This window comes from Eschrichtius robustus, chromosome 9 (assembly GCF_028021215.1).
Source record: "Eschrichtius robustus isolate mEscRob2 chromosome 9, mEscRob2.pri, whole genome shotgun sequence".
Taxonomy (NCBI): Eukaryota; Metazoa; Chordata; class Mammalia; order Artiodactyla; family Eschrichtiidae; genus Eschrichtius; species Eschrichtius robustus.
The window spans coordinates 8,476,470-8,490,670 of NC_090832.1; the positions used below are offsets into that span (position 1 = coordinate 8,476,470).

Here is a 14,201-nt window from a genome sequence, read left to right on the forward strand (position 1 = left end):
CCCGCCTTGAAATCAACTCCATCAGAACCCTGTGCTTCGTCCCACGTGCTACGCAGGTTTCTCTGCTTATCCTTGGGTCTGAATTTTTCTAACGTGCTTTCTGAGCACGTGTAACTCCTGCTTTCTCTGTTCTTGTCAAAACCTGTCCTGGAAAATCTCAGAGGCCATCATGAGGGTGATTTCCTATGGAGTCACTCCTGACGGAGTAACTGCCTCATTCACTGGGACTGATCAGGGAAAGCAACGGGTTGCAGGCCTATTCACTCTGCAGGAGTTTCATATCGTTTGGATACCACCTGGTTACATGTTGACTCAACCGCTTGTGAAAGAAAGTAGAGCTGGTGGAAACCAGCAGAGCGCTCAATATCTCATGGAGCTACCAGGACCCAAATGCCCTGCAGTGGGCCCAGAAGCGTGATGTTCTGTTTGGGTCTAGGAGGTATCTGTGTATCCACTTTGCCTCGCTGTTCTACAGCTAAAAGAGCTGGTGCTTGACTCATTTGCTGATGAAGAGCTCCCACGATATTCTCTTTTAGCCTCTGGGGTCTAAACAGCCCTGCATATTGCAGGGCTGTCGTGCACTGAACTATTCCACAGTAAACAGCTTCGTAGTATCTGCACAACTTCTACTGGGAGTGCCCGAATCCCTATAAATACCTCAGCCATATTATCTATGCTCGTGGCATGAGTACTCGTGATTAGGGCACTGAGGTTTGGTTTAGGGTTAGGTGTAGAGTATGTGTTGATGAGATGACCTCAAAGTCTCCAGGGAGCTCTGGAAGGCTTGGGATGTGAAGTTAACAAGAGCATGTGTTTCAGAAGCACGCCCTCTATGGGATGATACAGGAACTGCTTCAGAGTTAAGTCCAATGACATTTACCAGGAGTTCTCTGAAGGCTCCTCACGCTCCAGCCCTTGAGGCATGTCTAAGGTGGCTGGCGCTCTCATCCTGTATCCATCCTTCTGTTTTTCAGAAGCCCCGTGGCTCAGGGCACAGTGGTATATTTATTCTAAGTAACATCTGTTATGCAAGAGATCAAAAGCTAAATAGCTTAAGATTTTCCATTATTTTTTTTTCTGTACGCTTACTTGCTTGCTTTTCAAAATTGCCATTCATAAAATCATATTCAGTTAATAAAAGGATTTTCTGGCTGTTCTGACTACAAGCTTTCCTCCTTCCATTGACTTATTCGTTTTCTATTAGGATCATGCTGGACTTCACAGAAGCTGGCCTCTGCAGCCTATGCAGCTCACAGGCTCGGGCGGACCAGCACTTACAGTTACACCAAGACTCCGCCCCCTTGATCTGTACCCTCTCTCTCCCCTGGCCCTTCCACCTTACCTGGCACAATACCCAGGCACTCTTTCCTGTGTTCCTTATCCTGGTTTTGGAGCTGCTGTGCAAACTCCATTAGAAAAGTTGCTCTTTGGATGTGCTTGGATATTTTCTTATTTTAAGAGATAATATTGGGGACATAAAGCAAAAGCACTAAAAATTTTGAATTCGATGAACCACACTAGCATAATAGTGACAGATAATATGTCAAACTCTGACTTACAGCACCATCTCCAGTCCCGAGTCACACACACACACACATATGTTCCTTCCTCTTATATAACTAACTGACCCAAAAAGAATCATTTGCAAAAGAAGAGTCTATTCAAAAAAACATTAATTCTTTACTGTAAGAACTTATCTCAACAAATTTATCCTCAAATATATCCTTGGCAGAATCAAATGAACTCATGAACATCTCACAGGCCAAGACCTAGGAGGCTCAAGATCCCTGGGCACTTTTCCATCACATCTGGGTCCCATCTAAGGAATTCAGGGACACAGAGACTGGTTTGGAAGCACCCAGCAGACATGGAAAAAAGGGAAGAAGCTGAGTCACGACCCCAGGGTTGACTGTGACTCCGGGTAGCGCAAAATAGGAGCTCTTTCATCACCCATGCTGTGGGATCTCATCTTACATGTGGCTCTGTGGACTCCCTGGTTATTTGCAGGATTATAGAGTATAAGAGATGTAACGACACTTTGCATAGGAGGAAAGCAAGGTCCAGAGAGATGAAGTAGGTAGGAGGAAAAGCAAGGTCCAGAGAGATGAGGTAGGTAGCTCAAAGTCAGAAAAACCAATTTGAGACTAGGATTCAGGACTTCTGACTTCCATCTAGTGCTCTTCATACTACCCCACGAGGCTTCCCGTACTGCCTCTATTTCATCCTTTTAAAGGAAGACATCTGCGTTCATCCATCCAATTCATCATCCAATTCATGCATCTGTCCATCCATTTAACCTATCCATCCATCCTTGCATCCATCCATCATTCATTTATCCAATCCACCCATTCATGTATCCCTCCATCCATCCATCCACCCATCTATTTTCCATCCACCCACTCATCCATCGTCCATCCACCCACTCATCCATCATCCATCCATCCCTTATTGTCTGTATTCCTGTCCTGGTTGAGAGGAACTCTGAGCATCTGCCTTGGACACACCTGTTACCATATCTCCCGGGGCGGATTTGTCCCAGTCCACAATGACAAATGAGTGGCAGCCTTCCACGGCGACCACGGTGATGTTGCGGGGGGCACGCTGAGGAGGCAGGGCACTCTTCTTCAGGTCGTTTGGAATGATTTCATCCAGGCTGTCCACTTGGAAGTGATCCAGAGCATCAGTCAGAGAGCATGGGGCAGACGGGTCTTTATTTAGGTACGTCACGTAAGGAGCTGGAAAAGAACAAAGATACCCAATCGGATTGCTGAAGGCTTTCTCTGGAGGCAGAAACGTGACGTCTGCTCCACGGAGTAGACCCCCCCGATTCAGTCTCTTCCTGCTAAGCATCCAGGGTCATCAGCCCTGATGCCAAACTCAGACGCACATCCCTAGCTCTCTTGTATGGATCTATATATTTATATCTTTTAACATGATGGTGTCAAAAGAGCTTATTGCCCCATCAACATCAATGATTATGACCTCGGTGGTTTTGAAACATCTCTGAACTACAATTCAATGTAACATAAGCCTGCAGCATTCTGCCATTCCTATGCCCAAAAACTTAGAAGGGTGTGAATCAGCCCGACCTAAGAGTTCTCTCAACTCAGTTCATTCCCTAGACTGTCTTGGGACCAGAAAAAACCATACACTGATCAAGATACACAGCCTTAGCCTCAGTTCTGGGTGGCCTTTCCTGGGACTTCAGGAACGCACATAACTACCTGGAATGTCCGCACAGGCCAGGCCTGAATACCCTCTACAACATTACCGCTCAGGACGCTAATAGCTACCTCACCTTTATGGATAGGCTCAAGCTCTCTCTACACACGTGATCTCAGTAGATACACGGGCCCCAGAATTAAGGCAGGACAAGAACTGATAACCCACACTCCAGCTGAGCCTGCGGATGCTGACAGAGGCCCCCAGAGCAGGGGGCAAACAGAAGCTTCTCTCTCTAGTCCACAGCTCTTCTTATTACATATGCCCTAGAAGTTAGAAAACCCAAGGAACTGGATTTGAGCTCTATATATTCAAGACCCCCAAGTGCTCCCAAGTAACAATTTCTAGAACTTTCTAAACGTTCCTTTGCATCTTTTCGTACAGGTTCTCATTCTCAGTGGCTGTGAGGACTGAAAGCAATTTTTAGATCCTCTACATTCCAATACTGTGTATAAAATTAGGCCTTTCGAGCTTGTTCATGATCTCATCAGGAAGTTTGGGGGAGTCGTCTGCTATGCTTTATAGAGTTATAGGCATATGAAAATAGCCAGACAATAGTAAGCCTTTCAGTCTTTGAAGAGTTCTTTGGAGCAGTTAATCATAGCACTGAAAGCATTTCTATTTCTGTCACGGGACTACAGAGAGAAAAGTCAGCACATTCGGTGGATACAGCCAGGCTGCGGCGTGCCATGGGCCAGCATTACCATTTGCCTCAGGACTCCTCCTTCCAATTAAGATTCTTACAATTCAAAAAAATAAAAAAATAAAGTACTTCAAACAGATATCACACACACACACACACACACACACACACACACACAAAGATTCTTGTTCTTCAAGTACGTGTGGTTCAGACACTCAGTACTACATCTTGGCTGGCAAGAGTTCTCTGCTGATGGCAGAACATTTGTTTTGGAAACAGAAAAGTGTGATATTAGTTTAAGCTGTTGCCTGTCTCCACTCAGTAATAACTTATTTTTTTTCCACTTATTAATATGTTAATCTGTCTTGTTAGCGAAGTTCATTAAGGGCATGGGAAAAGAAGACTCCCAAAGGGAATGAAACACAGTTTAGTGAAACAGAATATCCTCCTGAAATCATTTTAATAATTGAGAAAAAAGAATAAAATCAATTTCTAGATCGCAAGTCCTTGAGGCTAACAAAAATTATAGGAAATTGGGGGCTTCCCTGGTGGCGCAGTGGTTGAGAATCTGCCTGCCAATGCCGGGGACACGGGTTCGAGCCCTGGTCTGGGAAGATCCCACATGCCGCGGAGCAACTGGCCCCGTGAGCCACAATTGCTGAGCCTGCGCATCTGGAGCCTGTGCTCCGCAACAAGAGAGGCCGCGATAGTGAGAGGCCCACACACCGCGATGAAGAGTGGCCCCCACTTGCCACAACTAGAGAAAGCTCTCGCACAGAAAAAAAGACCCAACACAGCCATAAATAAATAAATAAATAAATAAAAAGTAAAAAAAAAAAAAAGATAACTTGAAAATGACAGTTCCATTTAAAAAAAAAACTATAGGAAATAAACTGAAGGGTAAACGAACCTATTTACAAAACAGAAGTTGAGTCACAGATGTAGAAAACAAAACTGCAGTTATTGGGGGGAAAGAAGAGGGAGGGATAAATTGGGAGATTGGGATTGACATACACAGTACTATATATAGAAAAGATAATAAGAACCTGCTGAATAGCACAGGGAACTCTATTCAGTACTCTGTAATGACCTATACGGGAAAAGAATGTAAAAAAGAGTGGAAGAAAAAACTGAAGGAATGGGCTTCCCTGGTGGCCACTGGTTAAGAATCCGCCTGCGTATGCAGGGGACACGGGTTCGAGCCCTAGTCCGGGAAGATCCCACATGCCGCGGAGCAACTAAGCCCGTGCACCACAACTACTGCGCCTGCGCTCTAGAGCCCGCGAACCACAACTACTGAGTCCGCACACCTAGAGCCCGTGAGCCACAACTACTGAAGCCCGCGTGCTTAAAGCCCATGCTCCACAACAAGAGAAGCCACTGCAATGAGAAGCCCGTGCACCACAACTAGAGAAAGCCCGCGCACTGCCACGAAGACCCAACGCAGCCAACAATAAATAAATTAATTAAAAAAAAAAAAAGCTGAAGGAAAACAGCTTCAGCTCTTTGACACTCTAAGTAGCTCAATTCAGTAGACTGCTCATCTTTTAGGAAGAAGTTAATGAAGTGCAGGCAAGGCCTAGGGGAAGTCTCATCTCAGAAAAGTTGACTACAATAAGAATACTCATATTCCCTGGACTGGTGATTATCGAAAGTGTTCCTTCCTCTCCGTCTACACAAGGCAGCCTCTCTAAACTCTATTCTGTCGGATACCAAACGTTCTCCTGCACGCACCCCCCACTCCTGACTTCTGCAGAAAGCAAGTTCATGTGCATCTAAACAGGAATGACTCGCTGAATCAGCCCAAATGGAAAATTCACTCTGGGAAAATAAGCTACCGCTGCAAATGCGCTGCCTTGGCCAATCCAAGGGATTAGTTGTGCTCTTCTTCAAAGAACGAAAGTTAAAACCCATGGCTCTCTGATTCAGGAAGTTCTATTTACCAACAAATCGTTTCTTTCCAGCCAGATCGAACTCTTCTTCAGGGTAGGAACTGATGGAGCCTTCTGGGGGGATGACGGCAGGAGTGGCGGCAGTGGTGGAGGGCTTGGTGGTGGCCGGCAGTCTTGAGGTCTCAACTTCATAATCTGAAACGATGTGACGGCTTTGTAATTGGGCACTTCCAGGAAAGGGGCACTGTGTGCCATCAAAAGATACCTTCTTAAGATTGATCTCTACACGAAAGCATGTACGCGCACACAGCCCGCCACCCCCTAGAATAAATGCTATGCCTGAACAGCATTGTTTTGCTAACAAAACAGTATTTCCTCCCATTTCAGTCCTCTCGGAAAAGCAGCTCCTGGTAAAAGAAAGGAAGGAAAAAAAGAAACACAATGACCAGAAAAATGAGATTTTTAGAACCAAGGCTGGACAGAACCTTAGAATTCACCCAGTTTTGCAGGCTCCTGTTACTGGTCCAAGACCATTCTCTGCCTAAATAATTTTCCCTTTTAAAGCCATAAGAAATTCACATGAGAAAAGAAACTTGATTTTTTAAAAAAATTTATCTTCTGTGTATGGGCTTTTCTCTGGGGAGGGGTGTAGGATTAATCCTATTCAGAGAACTAATCCGTTAACAAAAAAGAAAACTCTGCTCTCTTTCAACAGCTCCAAATCATAAGAAAGGTGCTATTTTCAAAGATGCTAAGAAAGCTTCCTTTGCTTTCTCACATCTGCTGTTTTTCGTTTAAGTCCTTTTTTTTTTTTTTTTTTTTTTTTTTGAAAACTGGGGGATTAAACCACGACACGGAACGATCGTGACTGCATCAAAGGTGACGTTATTGCCACATTCGTGATTTAAGAGCCTTGGAACTACAGACAGCAGCAGGCAGGCAGAGCACAAAAGAGGGGACAGACACCCCGAGTGTCAAAGGCCAGCACTGGGGTGGGGACAAGATTTCCACGTGAATTCCTTCAATTTCGGAGGTAACTTACAAAACACACAGACCAATCGCAGGGTCGTAAGTATAATGACAGGATTAGTTGCCATTGATGGAGTGACTCTTCCAGATGTCATGCAAGGCATGTGTATTCTTTATCTTAGAAACTTACCTTGACTTGGAAACATGCTATGATAAAACAAAAAAAAGAAAATCAGCGCATCTAGAGCACTGCATTTTTTAATGTCATTAGAAAAGGAGAGAAAGGAAAGAATGAGAATGGGGAGCGTCAAGGCTGGAGGCGGGGACTTGGTTAAACCAAGTCATTTTACTAACAGTGTGGAGGGGGGACGGGGAGGTTCAGAATGAAGCAGCTCCAGAATTTCTAGAGGAAGGAGGGGTTGAGAGGGAGGGAAAGGGGGGCTCAGAGAGCTTGTCTGGAAGCTGCATCTGTGCATCAAGCACACTGTTTTCCTTTAGGTCAACCTGTACTGGGGGGTAACTTGGAGGGGGACGGGATAACCACCCGAGTTCCGAAGGAAACGGAAATTGAGATCATCCACTTAGTCATTAAAATAAGATTCTCCCATCAGAAAAGTATCCAAATAATGTGTTTAAAAACATTCGTACCCTCATCATAGACCACGTACGCCTCTTCCGTGGGCACTGCCGTGTCTGTCTCCAATCCTGAGAACTCATCTAGTGAAGGAGGAGAGGGGAAGGATCAGCAAATGCCCCAGGGTTTCTTCTCAGCATCACGCCAAGGGCACAGCCCCCCAGCCCCACGATGGTTCCAGGGGAATAAGCGCCCCCTGCCAGGGGCTCCTCAGCTTCCTCAGAAGGGAGGGAGCTGGAACCCAGATTTTCTCTCCTTTGTACTCAGAGAAGGGCACTGGGATGCCCTCAAGGATCAACACAAAGATACCTCCCCAGCATTCCCTACCAGCACAAGGGGCTGTTTCTGACCTTCCTCCCACCTCTGCGGTGCCCAGGCTCCCCACCTGCCCAGGGCCCCCCCTGGCCCGGGATGTTGCAGGCCTGAGAACAGGCATTCCGGGAGAGCAGAGAGTGGCAGCTGGTACCCAGGATGGGGACGAAAATCCTTCTTCCGGGAGCTCCTTTGTTCATGGTACCCTCATTCTCTCCAACCCCGGGATCTTGCCACTCACATGTTCCAGAAGCAGGGTGACCTCCTGCCTCTCCTGTTTTCCAATCTGGCTTCACTGCCCCTCTAAGCTCCCACCCTCTCTCAACGACTCAGGAGATAAATCTGTACTGATTAGACTTCTTAACTTGCATATGAAGTTTGGAAATAATATTCCAATGATTACAAACTTCTCTTTACAAACAGGTAGGGCTTTATTTACAAAACCATGAGATCTATTATGACTACAAAATCATCCTCTCAACGCAATTGATGGACTTTTATATGTGATTTTTTTGATGTCTTCCAGAAAGCCCTAATTGTAAGAACCACTGTTAAAATGACTATTATTAACGACTGAACTGATATCACGAGCATGGATGACAACTTGGTTAAGAAAGGTGAGTGAAGGCAAAAAACACATTTTTTGCCTCCACCAGCTGGGTCCTTTCAGCAGAAGCTTTTTTGAGAAGGTGGGAGGAGATCAATATATTACTTCTCGACTTGTGGGAGGAAAATGCAGCTGCAAAAAGGAGACCGTTTCTTTGTAGCTGGTAAAATCTTGAGGCACCTTAAAAGTTCAGAGGAATTCCTTTCTTCCTTTTGACCTGAAGCCACAGCAATTATATAGAACTCTCAATTCAAGGCACACTTAAAAGGCAGAGGGGGTGTGAGGAGACAGGAAGCAGGAACTAGGATTTATCACTTGCCTTCTGGGCATCAGGCACTGTCACATATATATTGTTCGAGTTAATCCCCACATAAGATAAATGGGGTTCATTATACCCACTTCTCAGCCAAGGACACCACGGATTTATAACATGCCTGGAGTCACACAGCTGGTAAAGGACAAAGAGCTGGAACAGAATTGGACTTGAAGGCCTTGGCTCCAAGGACTATGTTCTTTATACTTCATCAAACTGCCGCCACTGTTTAAAAGTTGGACTAACCAATCTTTTGCTTGTAAACCTTAAGGCGCTTTATTAGAATCATCATTCCGCAGCATAATGAAGGGGGAATTGAATTAGAAAGTACACCGACCCCCTTCACTCAAAAAATTACAGGCACCAATTTTGAATTGTTTTCTTGCTAGGAAATCATTGACCATTCCTGAGAAATACACCAATGTAATCATTCTACTAGCCTTGTCTGAGCCTACTTTGAATAACTTCATGAATGTGATGCCGAAACAAATTCCACCAGCCGAGGACAGTGGCAACCTTGCCTCGCCTGTCTGGCCCCTCTGCGATGAAAAGCCCCGCATACACCCGAGGCCCGTGACATGACCCCCCACCTGCCTCACCATGGAGGTGGTGACGTTGGGGATGTTCTGACGGGGCCAACGAAAGTCAACAAAGAGAAGTTGTAAATGATCCGCCTTTCAGGATGGGCATTTCGAGAAAAACGATTAGACGCGAGTTTTTTTTAGGTCATTCCAATGTCAATATGCCTGGATCCAAGAGGAATTTCTTCTGGGCTGGTTTAAATTAGACAGTTTTCAGGTTGACACCACCTAACGTTTGGAGTTATCTGGCTGTTGTTTCCCAGAAACCATTTTCCTCCCTGTGTCCATTTACCTTTCAAGAACGTAGTCTTGTTTTACCTCATTATCAGCTCAGGTTCATTTCCTTTCATTATTATTTTTGGTCAGGTCAAAATGAATAAATTGTACAATTTTTGCATCCCGGAGTGAACGAGAAAAGGGGAAAGTATAGGGTTTCCTTCATGGATTCCTGATACTAAACACAATTCCTTGAGGAGCTGAAACGCTCTGGTCCAGCACCAGGCAACAGAAACGCTGTCTTTCACCTGCGAACTTGGATCACTTCTTGAGATGAGTGACACTGAAGTCTTCTGGCAAAAGTAAACATCCTACTGAGTGATTTAGTGCTCCTTTTTTTGTTTTAAGGCCAAATAAAGTCAGGCATAATTTTTCTAAAATAGCACCATCTTGATGCCAAGTAAAAGAAACTTCCAGATGTAATGAAATAGATTTACAGTTTTGGGGGAAAAGCTGACCCTCAGAATTTGCCCCACCTGAATGCCATTTTGAAGCATTTGGAGCTACATAAAACTGGATGTTTTATAAGCCAACCCAGAATCAATGTCCAAAGCTTCCACCTCTTCATATAAAAGTAGCTGCCAGCCACCAACCATGTGGTACTCAAGTTTATTTTCTTGAGTAGTTTGTCCAAACAGTCATGAAAAAAAATGAGCGCAAAATGTTCGGGTATTAGCTCCAGGGATATTTTTTTTAAACTATAAAAAAGATTCTCATTAGAAGTTTAGAGAGAAGGTAAATTCCAGCTGTTTGAAACCCAAGGATATTTGCAAATTATTTGGTTGGTCCAGCTCAAGTGAATTTTCAATTATTCTGTTTGTATTCTCTGTCTTGAGAGTGCACTGTGGCAGGAGGCAACTGTTTTCCACAATGACTGATGTTCTTCTAAAACATGCCCCAAGGTCAGGTTACAAATTGTTGAAGATATTCAGCTGGCTCGTAACATTTCCAGACACACACGATACCATCAGATCTGCTGTCGAAATGGAACCTGAAAAACAAGGATCGCTGGTAAAAGACTCCTCAGTAGAAAACAGAGAATGCCTATGGCTTGGGGTATGGTGTAGATATTCAAAGATGCATAATTAGGTACCATGAGGAATCTGAGATGAAGCAGAGGATGCGGTCTCTACTGCAAGGAGTTTATTATTTAATAGAGAAGTCACAGCAAGCAAAAAAGTGTGCGTGTGTGTGTGTGTGTGTGTGTGTGTGTGTGTGTGAGTGTAAGAGAGAGAAAGAGCACCAATACGCTGGAAACAAGCATATAATATGCATCTATGCTTACAGGAATATGCAAACAATATGGCCTCTATAACAAATGCTTAAAATACTGGAATGATTTAATGACACAAGGTTATTCCCAGAACACTATTTTAAAGCAGTGTTTTTAAGGGAAAGAGGGGCATGATTTAACCAGGGGAGCCAAGACTAAGAGATGTGAAAAGATGATTTTAAAATTGGAGGGCTAGAAACAAAATGTTAGGACTTTGCCAATGGAAGATAATGACAAATGGTCAGCTATATGGGGGTTGAAGAGGGGACTGTTGGAAGGGCAGGTATTCTCTCAGGGATCACAACACAGGTTCTAAATCATCATCCCTGCAACAGCAATTTCAGGTTACTAGGTTGCAAAGTGCCATGGCCAAAATTTGCTTGGTAAATAAATATTGGTTGTATACACATGGAGCCCCAGCACTTGTGGGTGTACATTATAAACTGAACTACAGTTGTCTCTAGATATACACTGGGAATTGGTCCAGGAGCCCCTGTGAATACCAAAATCTGTGGATGCTCAAGTCCTTTTTATAAAATAGTGTAGTACAAGGAATCCAAGTTTGGTTGAATCCGCAGATGTGAAACCCGCGGTACAGAGGGCCCACTGTACACCGAATACAACAAAAAAAGTACTTGAGAGAAAACACAAACACGAGAGCAGAGCAAGAGGCAGGGAGGCATGGTACAGGTGGTTCTGGGGGTGAAGTGTGAGGGGGAGAGTTGGGACTGTCGCTCCACTGACATCAGCATCTGTCCTGAGTCTCACTGTCCCATTTACAGGATGCGTTTTTGCAGGTCGAGGCCACTGGAACGTGTTCAACCAAGAAATGGCAAACTCTACTGTACTTTATAGATAATGCAGAGGATTTTCGTGAATAATTTTGACTGTGATTTTCAAATTACAAGCCGTCTTTAGAAGCTAATTCCCCCCTAAGATGCTCCCTTCCACCTCTACCTCTCTCCAGGATTAGCCCTGACAGTTGCATTCCATTGGTGGATGAAGCGGGGACTATGCTTTCTATTTCTGAGGCAAGCGCAGTGCTTGGATCAGAGTCGCATTCAAGGAATGTGTGTCTAGCTGCACATCTGGATAGGAGACGCATGGAGGCTGGTGTAAGGAAGCCCAGTAAGGAGTAATAATTTGAGTGTTGGGCCAATAGGGTCAGCCTAGCAATGGAGGTATGAAGTCTAAGAAATGTGACGGAGGAAGAATCGGTGGGAATTGATGAGACCTGACAACAGAGATGAGAGAACAAAAGGAGCCACGAGACACCAAAGCCTCAGGCCTGGAGAAACGGATCTTTATCCCATCTTGCTCTGCCATAAAGATAAACAACTTTGTTTCCTAATGAGAGGGAGCTGTTTCTATCTACTGTAATTTCGGGTAGATAGTGCGTTAGATTGTGAGGTTTCAGAGGCACAGCTATGTCACCGACTTTTCTATGTTTCCCACAGACCCCAACCCACGTGGAGTAGATGATTAATGATCATTTGCTGACATTTATTTTCCAAAATTATGAATGAAGCCAGAAAAACAAAAACAAGAGCTACTCCATCCTCTTCAAATTACCACATGGGTTTTCTCATAATGAAATCACTGTACAATGATAAAGAAACATTTACCAAACGAATTCACTAAATCAGGGTTTATCTAGACACAAGACTTAATCATGCTCCCTTTCAATTTCAGAACCTATACACAGAAAGTATAAAAAATAGCTACGTCAACATCATTAGATATTAGGGAACTATGAATCTAAACCACAGTGAGATACCACTTCACACCCACTGTGAATGAAAAAGACAGATAGTAACAAGTGTTGGTGAAGATGGAGAGAAATTGGACACCTCATACATTACTGGTGGGAATAAAAATGGTGCAGCTGCTATGGAAAGCAGTTTGGTGGTTCCTCAAAAAGTTAAACAGAGAGTTACCATTCGACACAGCAACTCTACACAAGAGAATTAAAAACAGGAATTCAAAAAAGAAAAAGGAACAAACCTGTACACGAATGTTCATAGCAGCACTAATCAAAACAGACAAAAGGTGGAAACAACCCAAACGTCCATCAACTGATGAATGGACAAAATGTGGTCTCTCCACACAATGGAATATTAATCAGCAATAAAAGGAATGAAGTACAGACATATTCTACAATGTGGATGAAACTTGAAAACAAATTATGCTAATTGAAAGAAGCCAGACACAAAAGGACACATTTCATATGATTCTATTTACATGAAATGTCCAGAATAGGCAACTACAGAGACAGAAAGTAGATCAGTGGTTTCCCGGAGTTGGGAGGAGCAGGGAATGGGGAGTGACTACTAATGAGTATAGGGTTTGTTTTGGAGGGTGATGAAAATGTTCTGGAATTTAATAGTGGTGCCTGTTGCACAACTCTACGAATATGCTAAAAACTATACACTTTAAAAGGGAGAACTTGATGGCATGTGATTTTTGTCTCAAGAAAGCTATTATTAAAGATGTTTTTAATAAAAACAACTATGATTAGAAATGATACTAGGAAGAAAATGTTTAATAAAGTTGTTAGTGGAGCAGCAGAAATAAAAAAGGAAGGTAAGCCATACAGAAGTATTTCTAAAATCATAAATTATAGTACATTACGATATTGTTTGAGGATGATAGGTTGCTCTCCCCAAATTTAATTTTTTTTCCAAGACTTTGTACTTATTTTCAAAATGCTGTCTAGAGGAGAATTATTACTTTTTTTTTTTTTTTTTTACTACCGTTGCATTTCTTTTTTATTTATTTTTATTTTTATTTTTTTATTTTTATTGGAGTACAGTTGCTTTTAGAGATAAATTATTATTAACACTTGGACACTAATGTGGCTTGGGCTAGGCTATCAGACGAATGGACAGGAGTGAAGTAAAAAATACACATCTCTATCATGATTTGCAAAGAAAAGAAGAAACAAAAATACCAAGAAAAATATTGACTTTCATGCCAACTAAAAAGCCCCAAAGTACAAAGGAAATGCAAAGAACATGCAATAAGGCCTACATCAGAGGAGACAAAAGAAAATGTAAAATATTAATAATAATAATAGTAGTAGTAATTAGAACCAAATCCAAAATAGTCACTCTTCTGTTTACAACCAATCATTAAACAAATATCTGTTCTAATTATACTTCAATTAAAAAAAATAAACACATCAACGTACGCAGAAGTAAGGAAAATACATAATATTTTCATACCGGAAACCCAAAGGTAAATTCCAATTTGTACTCACTGGGTTAGCTGGTAGTGTGAGAATTTTCTTCCCAATCGTCCTCTTCTTCAGTGTGTTCCTTGTTCTTTGGTGTGAAATTTTCAGGTATGTCAAATGTTCCTGTTTCTTCGGAACTTGTCCATGGAAAGACTAACTTCAAACAGAATTCCCAGTTTGGAGACAGCATTCACGTTCAAACTGATTGGGTTTATCAGGTCAATGATGCTATGTAAGAATTCGG

At 43.0% G+C, this 14,201-nt stretch overlaps 1 protein-coding gene across 4 annotated transcripts in view; it reads right to left on the reverse strand.

Annotated features, from left to right (window-relative positions):
• The window catches only part of FNDC1 (fibronectin type III domain containing 1), a 97,466-nt gene that overhangs the window by 15,433 nt on the left and 67,832 nt on the right, over positions 1–14,201 (reverse strand). For all 4 annotated transcript variants that reach the window (XM_068551295.1, XM_068551297.1, XM_068551296.1 and 1 more), the window contains 3 exons: positions 7,375–7,443; positions 5,809–5,952; positions 2,505–2,735 (listed from right to left, as the gene is read on the reverse strand). In XM_068551295.1, coding sequence (XP_068407396.1) covers positions 2,505–2,735; positions 5,809–5,952; positions 7,375–7,443 — 444 coding nt within the window. The remainder of the gene's footprint in view (positions 1–2,504; positions 2,736–5,808; positions 5,953–7,374; positions 7,444–14,201) is intronic.